Below are 16,658 nucleotides of genomic sequence, written 5' to 3'. Positions count from 1 at the left end.
TATGGAAGCCAACGTTTGGGGGTTTTGTCTTCATGGGGGAGAGGCTTCACTGTGTGCGGGCTCCATATGTACAGCTTGCAGATGAACATCAAGATAACCAGAATAATTCTCTGCACTCTACATGCCTTTAGATATGTCCCAGGACAGGCTACATTTCTGTATTCTGTTGCTTAACATTTGCGCCAAAAAATTTTGGGGAACCCAGCTAATCATTAAACAACCGGATTCCCGAGACCAGCGTAACTGAGCAGTATCTTGCCTTAACTATCATGCAAGACTGCAACAGGGACCACCAAAAAGGCCTGACTTCCAGTATGCGTGATACTAGCACTGCTCATCTTTTACATGACTGGATCTACTCCGAACATTCAGTGTGCATCATATGGAGTTAATCACTACTGCATATAATTTCCAGTCTGCACAATGTTACCAATGCATGGGCTGGGATGCTAGTCTGCAGTGACAAATCTCTATTATTCCCATCCACCAACCACCAAGTGACGAATACTTTCTGGGAACCCTCAAGAAAGGACCATATTAAACTAAAGCACAATCACCAGTCACTGTTGATGACTAGGTGGAAGAAGTGTTCCAAAAGCTGGAAACCGTGGGCTGAACAAACTCCTGAAGTGAACTGAAGCAGAGAACAGGCTAGCCCTGCTCTGGGACAGACCTCCAACTTCTCTCTAAGCATACATGGTCACCAATGCCTATCCCAGAAGATTTCACAAAAAATTGTTATAAAGAATCACGAAACAGACAAAGACAGTTTAAAGTAGTAGCTTGAAATTCATGCAATCAAACTTGCTTAAAGTTGCCTCCACAGGTGGAGACTATCCTACTTTGAACTTCGCATGTTTAATAGATAGCTTTCCCTACCACAAGAGGCACCCACGATTTGTGGGGCTCCGACTGGAAGCAGCCTGCAGGTTGATTTTATGAAGAATTAACCTCCATGCAGGCAATTAATAGCAAATGTTAGGCACTCCAGCAGGAGAGGCACAAACCACGTGTTGGGAAGTCAACTAGAGGCAACGTCTGCCCTGTCCACTTCAGAAAAGAACAAACCTTTTCACTATTTTTTGTATTTGCCCCATCTTCACACTGATTTTTAGAGTGACATCTTGTACCATCATTTTTAATGTGTAATATTTATTGTGGCTGGTTTGCCATTAGCATTTTCATTATTTTTGGTTTTTCATTGGGTTTCTAGCACACCAGAATCTACAGATCGAAGCAGTGAACCAACAGGATTAGAAAACCTTAACGCCAACTGCATAAGCAATAATTTTAAACAGACCTCTTTGAATAGGTTGTGGTGAGGAACCTTAGATAAGGGTGTCTGCAAAAAGCACTGCATAAAACATGAACCGATCCTCTTGCCCTCAATAGAGATTAAGATTTAATCAGGGTAGATGGATCCCACCCAATGATCCACTTAATGGCCTCGCCCAGTAAGCGGTGCCCGCTCCATCATTCCAACAGATTACCTTAGGTGGGCGTCCTGGCATCATACTGCCTCCAGATGCACCACCTTATATCAATAATATGGTAATCATCCCATGACCTCCAAGAGTTGCAAAACTGGCCACTGCAGTCCCCAATTCAGGATGCACCCTGGATTCCGATACTCAAGATATCAACTCTGGCATTAAGCAAATTGTGGTTTTCCTCCTGCGGCACTTTGCACTTGTGGTTGCATGTTTCTGTTCTGAATTGTGTGCCTTGCTCTCCTTATGCAGGAATTTCAAGAATTTCAAATCTCTAAGTCGCAGAGTGAGATAATGATGCCAGGCTTGAGAGTGAGATAATGATGCCAGGCTTGCTGGTGGAGGTTAAGGAGAATGATGTCCTCTACACTGTAATGAAAACCACCTAGATCTCTTGCTACAAGGTCGATCGCCAGTGGAGCTTCTCCAGGCGGAAGGGGGAGGCGACTGTGCCAGGCCTGCTGAAAGAGGATAAACTTTGCATTGTGGTGGAATCTATCTTTCCTGCTAGTGCGGTCTGTCATGATAACCTGGGGCTCTAGGCAAGGAGGAGCAGAGGCATCAGTGAAAAGTGTGTAAAAACTGACTATGCAAATGTGCATTTTCCCTGTTAAACACAACACCCTTGGTGTGGTCAAACCTCAAACGTTTTGCTGTGAACCCTCCTTTTCCAAAATTTGTTTTGTTGACAGTAGGTCTCTAGCACTGGTCAGCAGGGGAAAATGCACAACGTGCTTGTGCACTCTACCTAATATATGACAAAATTAGCTTACACCTAATGGGTACATTTAATGTACTTCTAAAACCCTACTGTATGGCCATACATGTATATGCTGTAACACTTTTTGCCCTAAGTGGGTTGGGTATGCCCAGGCGTGGGTCCCTTGTTGACTGAGCCACTGGATTCAAACTAGCATGGCTGAAGAAGGGTGACATACCCTGAAACTGGTCCCAGGACGCTTGTTTCTTGTCCAGGGATGACCCGGCCTGGCAGAACGGTTTGGACTGTTCCCATAGGGCACAGGGTAACAACTGATTTGCTTATGGCTGGGTCCAAACTGGGGTGGCGTAGTGGGCAAAAGAACGATGTATTTAACCCAGATCTTTTGACTGGGGGATAATGTTTGCATTGTCAGCATTCCGTCCATCATTTCTTTGCCATACATGTACCCAGGGTCTGTAAATGCTACAGTGGGCCTGCAGCGCCTACTGTACTACCTACTACAGTTGCCCTTTAAAATAGGTCTCAAGCATGTCATTGAAACCTGCAGTGCAATTTTAAAACTGCCAAATCGACCTGGCAAAATAAAACTTTTGCAAGGACTAAATCTTTTTTTTTTAAAAACCTATAACTCACCCCTAAGGTAGGCCCTAAACAGCCTCCAGAGCTGGGTGGATTGCATTTGAAAAGTAAGACACATGTTTCCAAATTTACATGTACTGTTAGTGCATTAAACTCCTAAATTCGTTTTTCACTACTATAAGGCCTACCTCTCCCACTAGAGAACATTGGGTTACCTTATTACATTTATTATGTTCTCACTTTTGATAGGTAACAGGTACAAATATCATGTTTTGACTCAAATGAATTGCAATTTAAAATCCTCTTTAATTTTATTTATTTATTTTTTTTGGGAGTTTTTTAAGCCCGAACTAGACTTGAAGATATCCGGTATCAGAGCGCTTTACATAAGCACCAGTTTCATTACACAAGGAAACATTCATTTTTTTGTTAGGCACAGGGAGATTGAGTGATTTGCCCTGAATCACAGGATGTTGAGAATTGTTGCCAAGACACAAACCTGGATCCCCAGCTTCGAGGTCGACTGCTCTAGCTGTGTGTTTACATCCTCTCCCCTCTCCCTAATGGCAAAGTCTGATCTTAAGTCACAACACTGAAAATGGTACGTTTAGAAACTTGACATTTCTTATCCTAGCCATTTGATGCCTGCTGCCAGTGTTCTAAGTCTCATGGCTGGGAATAGCTTAGCTGTTGGACTTAGTGCATTCCTCCAGACAGTGAGACAAATTCCTCCAGACAGTGAGACAAAAGGGGATGAGTTGTTGGCAGGGCTTGGGGCGGAGTTGTTCCCTGCCCCACTTTCACATCAAAAGGCTGTTTCTAACACCCACACAAGTAGTATTTTGTCACCCTAAACTTGGCAGGGGAAGGGAAGAGCTTTCCAGAGCCAGATGTGGAGGTATCATAGAAGATTACCCCACTTCAAAAGCGGACACCAGATATAAATATTGAACACTCAGAACCACTCTGAGGTCCTTTGGAAGGTTTTGGGTCTGCCTTATTCCCCAGAGGACTGCCCAGTTGCTACCAGAGGGATGCCCTGCAGCTTGAGGCTTGGCCTGCTCCCCATAGCACTGCCCTGCTGCTTGTGTCCGGTCTTGCTGCTGAAACACAGATCTAACAGAATGACTCTGCAGGCTAGTTGGATGGCCTTGTGTGAGCGACAGGGACACAAGCTTCATTGACCTTGATCCCTACACCTAGCCTCTGGTGGAGTGAGTCCTAACCTCCCAAGTGGTTCTTCTTCGCAGCATCAAATCCTGTTCAGCAGGACCTTCGAGCCACAGTATCCGACCTTCTGGAGTCCACTTCTGCCACAGCTTGCAGCTTTGTGTCACTGGAGATTTTCGACTTCCAAAATCCGAAGGTAAAAAATCTTCATCGGGCTTTATGGCAACAGGCTCCCCATAGACAGCCTCATTGGCCAGGAAATCCAGCTTAACCCACTATGAGCTTTTTACAGTCATCGTCAACACCTTCACTAAGACTTTGTCCAGCGCTCCACAGGGACATATCCTGTTCAGACACAGCCTGCCACCTGGCATTGCTGAACTACCTTCTCCTACACTTTTTTTCAGAATTTCTTCCAAGTCTGAAGGTAAGCCAAGATTGGGTCCAATCCACATTGAGTATCTTACCCACGCTCTCTCACAGTTGGCCTTAAATGTTACCTTTGCCCCGTCTCATGTGACCAAATATACACAATTAGTGCCTAAAAGATCAAAGCACAATTTTTCCAGAAAAACTTGAATATGACATAACTCCAATTCTACTAATTTGGATTAATTTGCTTTGGTATCATTTTATTTATTAAATCTTTCTCTATTCTAAATTGGTGTTGGATTTTTCTGTGTTTTTACTTTATTACAGCTCGTATGCTGCATAAATACTTTACTACAAATTGCCTCAAAGTTAAGCCTAACTTCGTTTGTGCCAAGCTACCAGAGGGTTAACCAGAGGTTAATATAGTGACTTTTGTAGTTCACCCGAACAAAGATTGTGGTTGTTGCTTGAAAAGGGTTTTCACCCCTCTCAACCAATAACCCAATTTCTAACATTTCACCTGGTTGTTGAGACACAGCATGTTCTGCAGTGAATTCTAAATTCACCATCTAAAGAACGTTGGATAAAAGGGAACCTCTGTGTCACAACACTGGACTACCTAGAGGAGTTGAGCGCCTTAATGCAGATACAGCCTGGAATCCTGACAAATGTCAAGTGAGCATGGGAAAGTCCTAGGCAGAAGAACAGACTAATAATCTCACAACATTGCATTGTTAGAGGAATCCCCAGATTAGGAATATGCAGCATCAAGCTTACATGGCAGCTATTTTAAAATAAGGGACTCCCCTTTTAATCATTTTTGAGGTTTGCGTCCCCAAGCAGAATGATGAGCGGCATAGATTGTTTCTTGTGGGCTGCACGTTGCAGTGCAGTTCACATTAGGGAGCCTACTGTGACTTTCTTACCAATGCAAAAATGAATATTAGTAAACGTAAACATCCATGAAATGCCAAGCGGAATTTTAAAATGTGACTTACATCGCAACGTGTCAATGCCTGAAGGGGGATATCTGCGTATTTTTTGTTGTCCTGAGTTCAGACAGACAGGGGACGTGGTCGGAATCTAGACCAAAAAGAAGAGTAGGAGAACAAGTGTCCCTAGCCAGTATTGGGAACCACAAACACATGGTGTATTTTACACTGATTTTATTGGTGGAGGCATCCTAGCCTTGCAGGGAAAGGGGTCATCTATCTCAGTGAAAAGCCAGATGAAGATTTTTATCAGACTACGTCAACAGAACTATATTTATAAGGTACGCAGTCCTTACTCTGAATTTCAGTGCAATCAGAGCCATCAGTAAAAAAGTTTACATGGAGAGGAACCTGCCCAAGATCTAGTTCTGGTTTGTGCCATGGAAATTAAGCAGAACTCTTGAAAGCCTATATCATGGTTTGGAACAAAGCATAAACACTATACAAAAACACAGCACAGTAAGTTTTAAGAAAGCGGATTCTAACAGAAAACCAGAAGCCCAATTCTAGATCAACTGTAAATGTTTTTTTTTTTGCTCTAATATGACATTGAACATTTGAACTCCCGGATGCTGAACAGGATGTTTTTGATACAATTCCTCTGGACACCTGCCCACTATCAGACAGGCCGCACATTACGGAAGCGGAGAGGCACCAAAGCATTCAATCATTGACAAAAGAACTGAAAAGAGCCAGATGGACTTTGAGACCGTTAACAGGATGCATGGGGGGTGTAGACGCCTGCTACCTAGCACTTGGGTTCCTATGAACCCTGGGTCAGGTTAAGGTCAAGGCATAGATGATCAGCCAAAAAAGGGATTGGAAGCAAACGGTTTAAAATAAAGCTTCATATTCTCTTGACCCAACAGTTTGCAACCTCCCACAGACCGGTCAATCCACTGTGCCCACTCTTCAGATGCAACTTACCTGAAGATCTGCAGGAAGAACTCAAGGTTTTTCAAAACTTTTCTTCTGTTTATCTTGGTTGGTAAAAGGTACTTTGCAGATAGTCATAGTAGTCAATGTGATTCTTTCCAATGAAAGAAAATGCAATCCTCACCACAAATGCTTGGTCTGATGTGGCTAAAATCTGGACAGGTTCACCAACTTTCAGGAGGCCCACTTCCTGGTGTTCAGAGAGGTTGGCCCTCTATCCCTTCAGCATTACTCAGTTTCTGACTAATGTTTTGCAGCTAACATCAAGACCTTTCATGCAGTTTATATGGATACCCACCCAAGTCACTATTAACCACCTAACACTTTCCCAGATGGATAACAGGAACACTCATACAGATGATGGGCCCAAATTGTCCTGAACCCTATTTCAGAGTGCTACATTACATATAAATGAATATGGGTTCTTCCCAGTCAATCCCCATCTCCCTGTAAAGGAAGGGCAGGTTTAGAGAGGTAAATTGTTCCTTGTTCAATTACCTTATGCATGAACATCTGAGTGCCACCCCCACCTCTCGTTGATCTTTTACATCCATTACCTAACATGTGGTTATTTAATGTCTGTGCGTACCATGCTCCATGTCTATGCGTACATACGAGCAAATATAGTTAACTAAGTTTAAGTTTAATGTGCTCTTCAACTTTATCGCGGTCACGACTGTACAGGGCTTTGCTGGAAAGCGAATGGTGAACTCCAGAACCAAAAGTGTGGTGCAAAAGGAATTAGGAAAGCAGCTCAGTAAACCGAGGCCATCTTGACCCAAATACCTTAAAGTAAGATTTTTTCCCCGATTATCAAATTTTTAGGAATTTACCAGTAGTACACAAACAAGGAATATCACAGAATACAGTAATCAATAATGAATTTGTGAATGACAGAAGACAATGAGCCATACCTCTCTGGAAGAAGAAAAAGTATTTGATCAGTTACAAAAAAAGCACTGGCAAAGCCAATAGTCTGGCTTACATTTCGAGTCCCCACTTAAAAGCCTGTTGCAGTGATTAAAAGATGCTTTCTAAATACACTGCACTTATAAAATAAAGAACTTAATGTGTGAGATGTAAAATAGTCCCTCGTGGATTGGAATGCAAGCACTCCACAGAAGGTGGAATGGATACACCCAACTACCAATAGCATAAAGTTTGAGAGAAATACTGCTCTGGTTGGAGTCAAAGCCCACTTCATGTATATGTTAAAGAACTGGTCACAATAGGTCAGGAACGTAGCCGACTTGTCAAGCCAGCAAAAAGAATCACAAAAACAAAGTTGAAAAAAGTTCATTCCAGCAAAAAAGGGTTCCACACTGCAAGCTCCTCAAAGCAGGAAAAATGTGTCAATGATGCAATGGAAGGCTCCGATATAAAAAAATATATTCTTTCCCAAACTACATCAAAACACAATCTCATGACGGCAGCAGCTTCCCTGCGGGCATGATGCTTTATAAAAAGGATGATACATTTCTAGCTATCCCTTTTAAAGGCAAAGGTCTTCCAGTGGATCACAGACTTATTTTTCCTGCATTTGGAAACTCCACTGAGGCGTGGAACTTTTTTTCTGCTCGATTGAGCTTTTCAGCTTTGCTTTTGATGTTTTTCAGTGATTGTTGGTATCCGTTTATCGTGCCAGCACCACAGTATCTGGGAACTGCGAGACACAGTATCAACTCTGAAAGCTGTCCAGATACTAAAAGGAATCTCTTTAATCAGTCCAGGCTGTTCGCAGGTTTGGTATTTCAAGCCACAAATGCAAATGTATGAGATATACTTAACCATCAATTCCTACAGATAAAAATGTGCTCCTATGACTGTCAATCAAGAGAAAGAATTATCTGCCTGGCTCTATTAAAGTCACTTTAAGACAGCTTCTGTTGATTCATGTGACTTTTGTTCTACTGTATTTTATTATAGGACTCATCTTTTTCTCAATAAAATCTTTATTGAACTTAAAGACAGCTTCTGCAAAATCTGACCCTTTGCAAGCAGACACTGTCTCAGCTCAATACACCTCAGCATCTGAAAACTTCCATTAAAAGTGATATTCCATTTATTTTTTATTATTATTAATGGCTACCCCCGTGAGAATGCTCATGATAGGGCACTCTATTTTTTGGTATCTAAAAGCACTACACAGTCACTTTACAACACAGTGTTAAATTGTTACACAAGCAATGGCCTGGATCGTATTAAAAAACGTGTTTGTGCAGTTACACCTAACTTATTATGGGATTAAGGATGGAGACAATTGTATTCCCAAGACAGCCAGGGTGCTGGTCACTGGGTAGGTAGGAACACCCAAATCAAAATTCTGGGTCTCCCAGTGCTTTTTTTTCCTACCCTATATACTTGTGCTATCAATAATGGTTTGGATATGTATGCGAGGTGTGAAAAAGGTCCCCAACTACATTGCAAGAAAGCGATTTGTCCTCTAGGAAAAAAACATTTAGTGGAGGAAAAAGAAAAAAAGCTAATTCTTTAAAAAATATTTTCTGCTGCGGATTGTCTGACGTAGGTTATCCATATAAACGTAGTGCATCTTGATACTCATGGAAATATAGGAGTGATGTGGATTTCGGTGAATCTATGAATTTTTGTGTACCTCAAGAAGCACGAAATGGACTCGAGTGGTAACAGATTAACTACGATTACGAGATATACTCTTTTGAAGACAGCTTTGTGCTTTGGTTCTTGCTCCCCAGTTATTAGTCAGTGTGAAACAGCTAGTAATAAACCATACAATAACAGGGGGAAAGAGGAGTGTATACAGCCGATGCGAGTGCCAACAGCACGCGCAGCTATGGTAAAGGAGTACACTGGACTGACTCTGGAGGAGCCGGTAGGAAGGCCATTAGGAAAGTGTGCCCCTTTGTTTAACCCTTTCGCTGCGGCGGCTATTCCGCCGCAGCTCTAAGTGGGCGGGGCGGCCGCTCGGCGGCCGCATGCTGGTGACAGAACCGCTCCGTCACCAGCCGCGGTTGAGCTGTGCTGGTGACGGAGCGGTTCAGTCATGACCCGCCCCGCTCATTAAAACTGCCGCGCAGGCGCGAAATCAGCGCCGCGCAGGCGCGGCGGCCGGGCCATGACGGAACCGCTCCGTCATCAGCACAGCCCAAACGTAGCTGATGACGGAGCGGTTCCGTCATCAGCAGGGGAGGGGTTAATAATGTCTCCAATTTACAGGCCCAGTTTTGAGCACTGTGAATGACTTGTGAAATACATGCTCATAATCTGTTTAAAAGCACCACACAGTATGTCTTTGACAAAAGCTTAGTTTTTATTTTTTTAAATGTCAACATTTTCCGCCCGACTTAAAGTCCACAACATTTCTGAATCTACACGTGTACTAAAAAAATGCATATAATAATTACCGCAGTTCTCTGTAGGGACACGGTGTTCCTCTTAAAGGAGTACACGGCACTGCAGTAATGGACAGATTGTAGCGCAGCCTAGAATTATTGCAAACATTTGCCTCATCAGTTGCAGAACAGACCATCCCAGATGCAGATGTTGCCAACAACTTCTTTGGAACTTAGACTAGACACAAACTAACTTTTTGGTCGAGATTATGAATGTCATTTTGGTTGCTGGAGCATCCATTATAATTAACAGAAAATGGCAAACAATCGCCCCTTTTGGTGAGATATTTCATTTACTAAAACAAGGGTGTGGCCACAGCCAAGTTTTCGAGGGAGTTTAAAATAAAATAAAGTGGATTGGAAGGTGATCTTCCAACTCTATGCTCATCAATTTTCCATCCAAGCCATATTTGGATGAAGGCGGGTGAATGGACCTCTACTGAGGGTTTTCCACCAAATTAAATAACGGTTATGCACGTTTCCAGAATGATACAAAAACACTTACTGTTAGCAGCTCACAAAAGGCATAAACATGTAAAGAGTGCTTCCCCTCGCCGCCTCCGCTGGGTTCTGTCAGAGCCTACTGATAGAGTATCCTTGGGTGGGATGCTGGTCTATTAATTTGTTCCCCTCTTTAATGGTTGGGGCTAGCGAGTCGTTGGAGATCCCGAGAGGTAGTTCAGCCAAGCACTTCCTTGCGGTTTATTTGATACACACTGCAGATCCCCTCGAGGGATACTGTGAAACATGGTCTGGATGCGTTCCATCTAGTGCACCGCGGACCCTGCTTCCATGGGGCACTTTCACCCATGCAAATTTAGAATCCATGACAAGTCTCGTGGCTGGCAAGTCCCAAAATTGGCAAACACCTTTGGCTATGCAGGTCAAAGACCCCCAACCATTCCAAAACATTACACCAACCATATATGCGAAAGCACCATGCCATTTATAATCCGAGTGAACAGAAAACAGACTCTTATCTACAAGACCAGGGTATCAGAGCTCAGATAGTTCAGCAAACCCATACTAATGGCAATAAAGCGCTATGCAAATCTCTGCAACAGAACAGCAATTGCTGCTAGGCTAAGTAAGCACAGAGGGTAATGGCACCTCCAACTGAATTATGCAAATATCAGTGTCCAGACTGTAGAGCGGCATCCTGGAGATACGGGAAGTGCTCAATGCATTGGGAAGCAGTCTATATTCAAACCGTATTTAAATATTTGCTGATATGTAATCACGGAGCGTAAAAATCCATTCATTAGTCGCTGAACTACTATGTACCACACCACAAATCATTTCTCGGTGGCTGAATAGCACCAGCCAATCCAAGCTGCCCGTTCATAGGCCCACTCTTGAGAAGCTTTCCCTACAAGGCCTCCAGCTGAAACATAGCTCACTTTTATATACCGATCCCCTACATTCGCCAGTCAGCGAGGCATTATTGATGTAGTGAAGATTTAAGCTGATAGGTTGCATTGCAACTCGAATGTTCTTGCAGAATTCTCATGAAGGAGGGTTCTCAGGGAGCATCAGACTCACCATTGTTTTCATGAGAGAGAACTGAAAGAAAACAGGATACACTTTTATCGGGCATTCTTACATGGTCAATGACTGGAGCAAAGTTCTGGGGTTGCTGGCTGCTTAAAGGTCCTATTCCGGTCACATGGAGGGCGGAGTGTAAAATACTACGCTTCATTTTTAAGCCAGTGGTAGCAGAAATGCTATGGATGTTTGACTGAGAAACCTACAGCTTAGAAGCAGAGCGGTACTGTTCAGCTGGCACACGTCTTTCAGTCTATTACAGGGTTCTCCAAAGTCGGTCCTGGAGGGACTGAGTCCATGCCAGATTTTTAAGACCAATACATTTATCAAAATGGAGATACAATAAAACTCTGGCATGGATCCAGCTGTCCAGGACAGACTTTGGAGAACCCTGGTCTATAATAACAAACCCTATGCATAATTTACTCCTTTCTCCAAGTAGAAATACTGGCCTGTGTAAGCAAGGAAGACTAGCTCTTGGGGTAGAGAGCTCAGACTACCCAGCACAGCTAGTTGTGTTCATCAGTGATGCATCAGCCGAGCCTGAAGAGGTAACATCCTCACAAACAGTAGAAAGCAAGGAGGGGAAGGAAGGTTAAGTTCATTGATACTTCCCGGCCCAAGAGATGGATACAGTTCAGAGTTCAGGGATGGGAAAAAACAGTCCTACCTCACGGACAATTCTTCTTGCTTACTCTAGTGTTTCGGCTTTGTGCCCCAGATTATTAACACAACTGGGGGCATCTGGCCCATCTAGTCATATGATTAAGAAGTAAAATATGTATGCCCTACTGGTCACCAATGATCACTGCACGTTGGCCAAAATGGATTTTCACAACATAATTTGTTGCAAGGCCCCCCACAACGAAGTTCGCAAAAGTGAAAAATCATACAAGAAAACAAATCTCTCACCTGACTCCCATCTTGCAGTCCATGACACACGGCGAGTCGAAGTCAGAGAGTAGATCCTCCATCTGGTTATAGCGTTCACCTTCCTTCATCACGTCGCCGTGATAGGTGGGAACGTATGGCCGCAGGATATCGGTCATCAGCATATCCAAACACCGCTGTTCGCATTCACAATGCTTCTTCAATATCTGCCCGTTGGCTGCAGCTTGGAAGCTACCTACAGAGCAGAAACAGGACAGTTAACACAGTTCAGATGGGTTGGAAGCAAGTGTTTGTGTAGCACCCACCAAGTAGTTCACCTCAAGCTCCTACAAGCAAAGCTTCATTTACAATGCTTCGCTAGAAAAGCCATCCATTTGCAACAAAATTTACTGATACAGAACAGAGAGAACTGGGATTTAACACAAAAAGGTTTTACTGACGTAGAACATAAAACGTATGAAAGAAAAGGGATTGGCCCGGAAACCTCAAATTTCTTTCAAATCCAGAATGTTTTTAAAAAAATCAAACACACAAAAGCACCGTAAGTAAGCACTTATGGTCCACAAGTAATAGTTTATGGTTAATATGCTAGGTTGGTAGCTTGCAGAGAGCTTAAGGTTGCTCTAAGGTCACCCCAGTGACCGAGGTGAGACAGGGGAGATATGAAAGAGGAACTAGGTGAGAAGAAAGGGGGAAATGAGTGAGCTGTGTGAATAGTTACTTTCAGAGTTATATCAATTAACAAACTACAAACTGGGAATACCAACTGAGTTGATCAATTTCAGCGCAAGTGAAGGTTGTTCACAAAAATACCGAAAATACTTTATTTTTTTTGTTTTTTAATTGTTCCGTTTAACCCCGTGCAGCTTTATGGATTCAACCATTTATTAGAAAAAAATATGACAACACCTATTAAAACATGCTTAGGTCAGTGTAGTACGGCTAATCCAACCGCTTGTTGACGTCAAAATTGTAATTTCGCCTGTCCCTGAACAAGCCAATTCACATTAGAAAGCACAGTAAAAACAATCCGTAATGCTTCCTACCCCTGCGTAACTAATGTTCGCAGAAGAACACTGAAGAGAATCTCAAATTGCAAGAGAGTGGTCTGTGGCATCTGAGATCAGAGACACTCATTCAGATGAAGACCCTCAAAATGTACACAGTTCAAATACGACCATTCAAGGATTAACAGGTCCACCCTCAACAAACGGAGATTTCTACAGCGCAAAATAATGTTTTTTAGAAAAAAAGTAAATTATATTAATTGATAGGTTTGTGTTATCAATTATGTGCATACCTGTGATACTTCTTGAGTATACTTATTATCTTGACTTACAATTTCCCTCTGCACATTGTCACATTTTAAACCCGTTTCACCGCATCTGGTGATTTACAAATACATGGTATTAATTAGGTGTTACCATATTGTTTCATATAGTTCGATTTGAATGTATAAATGATTTGTAAATGCTTATCTGCTGCTCCCTCTCGCTGTGTGTACTCCCTTGTTCACTCAGAGATAAATAAGGTAAGCGCACTGCCATTCGGAGTTTTAATACGTGGATTTAAGGCCCTCAGGTCGCCAGAGGGATACGAAATGACCGTATACCTTGTAAAACAAATGACCAGCAGAACCACTTCGAGTTTAGTTGAGCTGTGCGATACAACATACATGGTAAAGCATACGTGGATGTTCTCGAAAGGGCTAAACAAGCTCAATCAATCAATCAAAGACATTTATAGAGCGCACTACCTACCCGTAGGGTCTCAAGGCGCTGGGCGGGGGGGGGGGGGGGGGGGGGGGGGGGCCGCTACTGCTCGAACAGCCAGGTCTTGAGCTTCTTCCTGAAAGAGAGGTGGTCTTAGGGTCAGGCGCAGGTCGGCCGGGAGGGAGTTCCAGGTCTTGGCGGCCAGGTAGGAGAAGGACCTTCCTCCTGTAGTGGCTCTGCGGATGCGTGGGACGGCGGCGAGGGCGTGGCTGGCAGATCGGAGGTGGCGTTTGGGAGCGTAGAAGTTGATGCGGTTGTTGAGGTAGCTCGAGCCTTGATCGTGGAGAGCTTTGTGTGCGTGGGTAAGGAGGCGGAAGGTGATTCTCTTGTTGACCGGGAGCCAGTGCAGGTCTCTTAGGTGTCCGGAGATGTGGCTGTGTCGTGGGATGTCGAGGATGAGTCTGGCTGAGGCGTTCTGGATGCGCTGGAGTCTCTTCTGGATCTTGGCGGTGGTTCCGGCGTAGAGTGCGTTGCCGTAGTCCAGTCGGCTGGTGACGAGGGCCTGGGTGACGGTCTTCCTGGTCTCTGTGGGGATCCACCAGAAGATCTTCCGAAGCATGCGCAGGATGTTGAAGCACGACGAGGAGACGGCCTGGTCATGGAGAGGGAGGAGTCCAGGATGAAACCCAGGTTGCGTGCGTGGTCCGTCGGTTTGGGTGCGGTGCCCAGGGCGGGGGGCCACCAGGAGTCGTCCCAGGCGGAGGGCGAGGAGCCCAGGATGAGGACCTCCGTCTTATCCGAGTTCAGTTTCAGGCGGCTCGTCGTCATCCACTCGGCTACCTCTTTCATCCCTTCGTGCAGGTTGGCTCTGGCGGCGGCGGGGTCGTTGGTCAGGGAGAGGATTAGCTGGGTGTCGTCTGCGTAGGAGATTATGTTGAGGTTGTGTTGGCGTGCGATGGCCGCGAGGGGGCTCATGTAGACGTTGAAGAGAGTAGGGCTCAGCGAGGATCCTTGAGGGATGCCGCAGATGACTTCGGTGGCCTCTGACTTGTACGGTGGTAGGCGGACTCTTTGTGTTCTTCCGTCGAGGAAGGAGACTATCCATTCCAATCATTACCAGGCAGACAAAGGTAGATTTTACTTCCTTTTCAGTACGCGTTACTCAATATCACAACCTTCTGTATTTAAAACGGATTTGTATTTGGCTTTTAATAGTTTCTACAGAACTCTTATACAAAACAGTCAATACAAGTACATGTTAAAAATACAACAACAGGGCCTCATCAGCGAATAGCCATGGCTTTTTCGGTCATGAAGATAAATCGATGTTGTATGTTTGGAGAGTGGCATTTCGGCTGTAGAATGTAGGCACTGCTTATTGTTTATAGTCAATTGTGTATGTTGTGCAGGGAATGGCAGAAGCAAACATGGACTTTGAAGATCGTTGTAAGGGAGTAAAAATGGGTAAAGAAAATATGTATAATGTTTGCATAGGTACCCGACTTTAGGTGAAGCGTTATTTGTGCACAGATGACGTATTGAGTTATTTGTGTTAGTGCACGTGTGTTGCATGAGTTTTTAAGTTCTGTTGTGGTTGCTACGTTGTAGTGTAAATGCGAGTTGAAATCCATGTTGAGCGTGTTAACATTTACGATGTAGCCATTGCTAATGATCTTGGTGGATGGTTCCACTGTTGTCAGTTCGGGGAGAGCTCTCAACAGAGTATGGTCCAAGGTGATTTGTTCCTCCATAAAGCACCCGAGGACTTATCACTGGTTACAGCATCATCTATTCATCACCAAGACAACCATGTTGGCTTTGGACAGTATCCCAGAGGACAACCAAGACCTTCGGGATAGCATCCCTTTGCGGATACTAGGACTGGGAGTTATTTTAATTACGCCGGAACAACTGGAGTAACATCGGTAATTCTAAGCTAATCTTTTACGCAAAATTACAAATAATTACACAATTAAGCCCACTCATGTAATTAAGAGTAATTTGGAGGGGAAATTAACATTAGCACCTTGGGCTTCTGGGCATCAAAGGAAGCAAGCAACTGGGTCACATGCTTGCACCTATTCTCATTATCCAATTTGATGTCCCATCTGCTGGCCTTGAGAAGTCTTAGGAACATTACCAGACCCCCAGGCGTGAAAATCTAAAATATTATCTATTTAAGCAGAATAGATTGAAATGAGGTGCATTAATCAGACCCGCATAATGCTTCTCGAGCTGAATAGTTGGGTAGAAAGGTTCAGCACGAAGGCATATCAACAATCTCATTGGGAAGGTGGTTGGCTGACTGATGAACAATGTGGTAATCCGATGGTCAAGTGTGAGTCCCACAAGGCACGCTCCTCCGCCTTCTATCGCTTTAAGCTTGGTAATCGGACTTACATTCAATTGGGCAATGCTAACACCTGAAATTTACAGCATGCAGAAATGCCAGAAGGTAGTTCAAACTGGGCACCAGGGCAAGAGACATTGCATCACAGTACATCCACTTCACCATCATGCCCTGGTCACAAACTGCCAAGCTTAGAAAAAGCAGTGAATGCAAAGAAAAAGCACCTGAACTCTGCTTGGTGGTGGGACAGATGTAGGAGGACAGCAACATCCTTCCGACTCCAGTGGCACTTATTCAACACAGAAGGGGAACAAACAAGTCAACCTAAATCAGAGGTGGAAGCAGGGTGAAGGAGAGGGACACTTGCTCCCATGAGTCACACACAAACTCAAATGCAGGGCATCTTTTACAGTAAAGAAAAGCAGTCCGTTTTCTCCCACCTCTTCCAAAAATGGTGAGTTTAAGCTTGTGTCAATGAATATCCAGAAAAGTGTCAGCACTCCCGACAACGTCAGAGATTCAATGC

The 16,658-nt window shown here is 43.9% G+C and overlaps 1 protein-coding gene across 1 annotated transcript in view; it reads right to left on the bottom strand.

Annotated features, from left to right (window-relative positions):
- LOC147709421 (inositol-trisphosphate 3-kinase A-like) overlaps nucleotides 1-16,658 on the bottom strand; it is a 281,384-nt gene that overhangs the window by 77,529 nt on the left and 187,197 nt on the right. Inside the window, exon 4 of the mRNA XM_086927991.1 lies at nucleotides 12,092-12,305. Within this exon, the coding sequence (XP_086784117.1) occupies nucleotides 12,092-12,305 (214 nt within the window). The remainder of the gene's footprint in view (nucleotides 1-12,091; nucleotides 12,306-16,658) is intronic.

Source organism: Lissotriton vulgaris, chromosome 6, assembly GCF_964263255.1.
Source record: "Lissotriton vulgaris chromosome 6, aLisVul1.2, whole genome shotgun sequence".
Lineage (NCBI taxonomy): Eukaryota > Metazoa > Chordata > Amphibia > Caudata > Salamandridae > Lissotriton > Lissotriton vulgaris.
The sequence above is the reverse complement of the archived record's forward strand: the minus strand, read 5'-3'. Positions and strand labels throughout refer to the sequence as shown.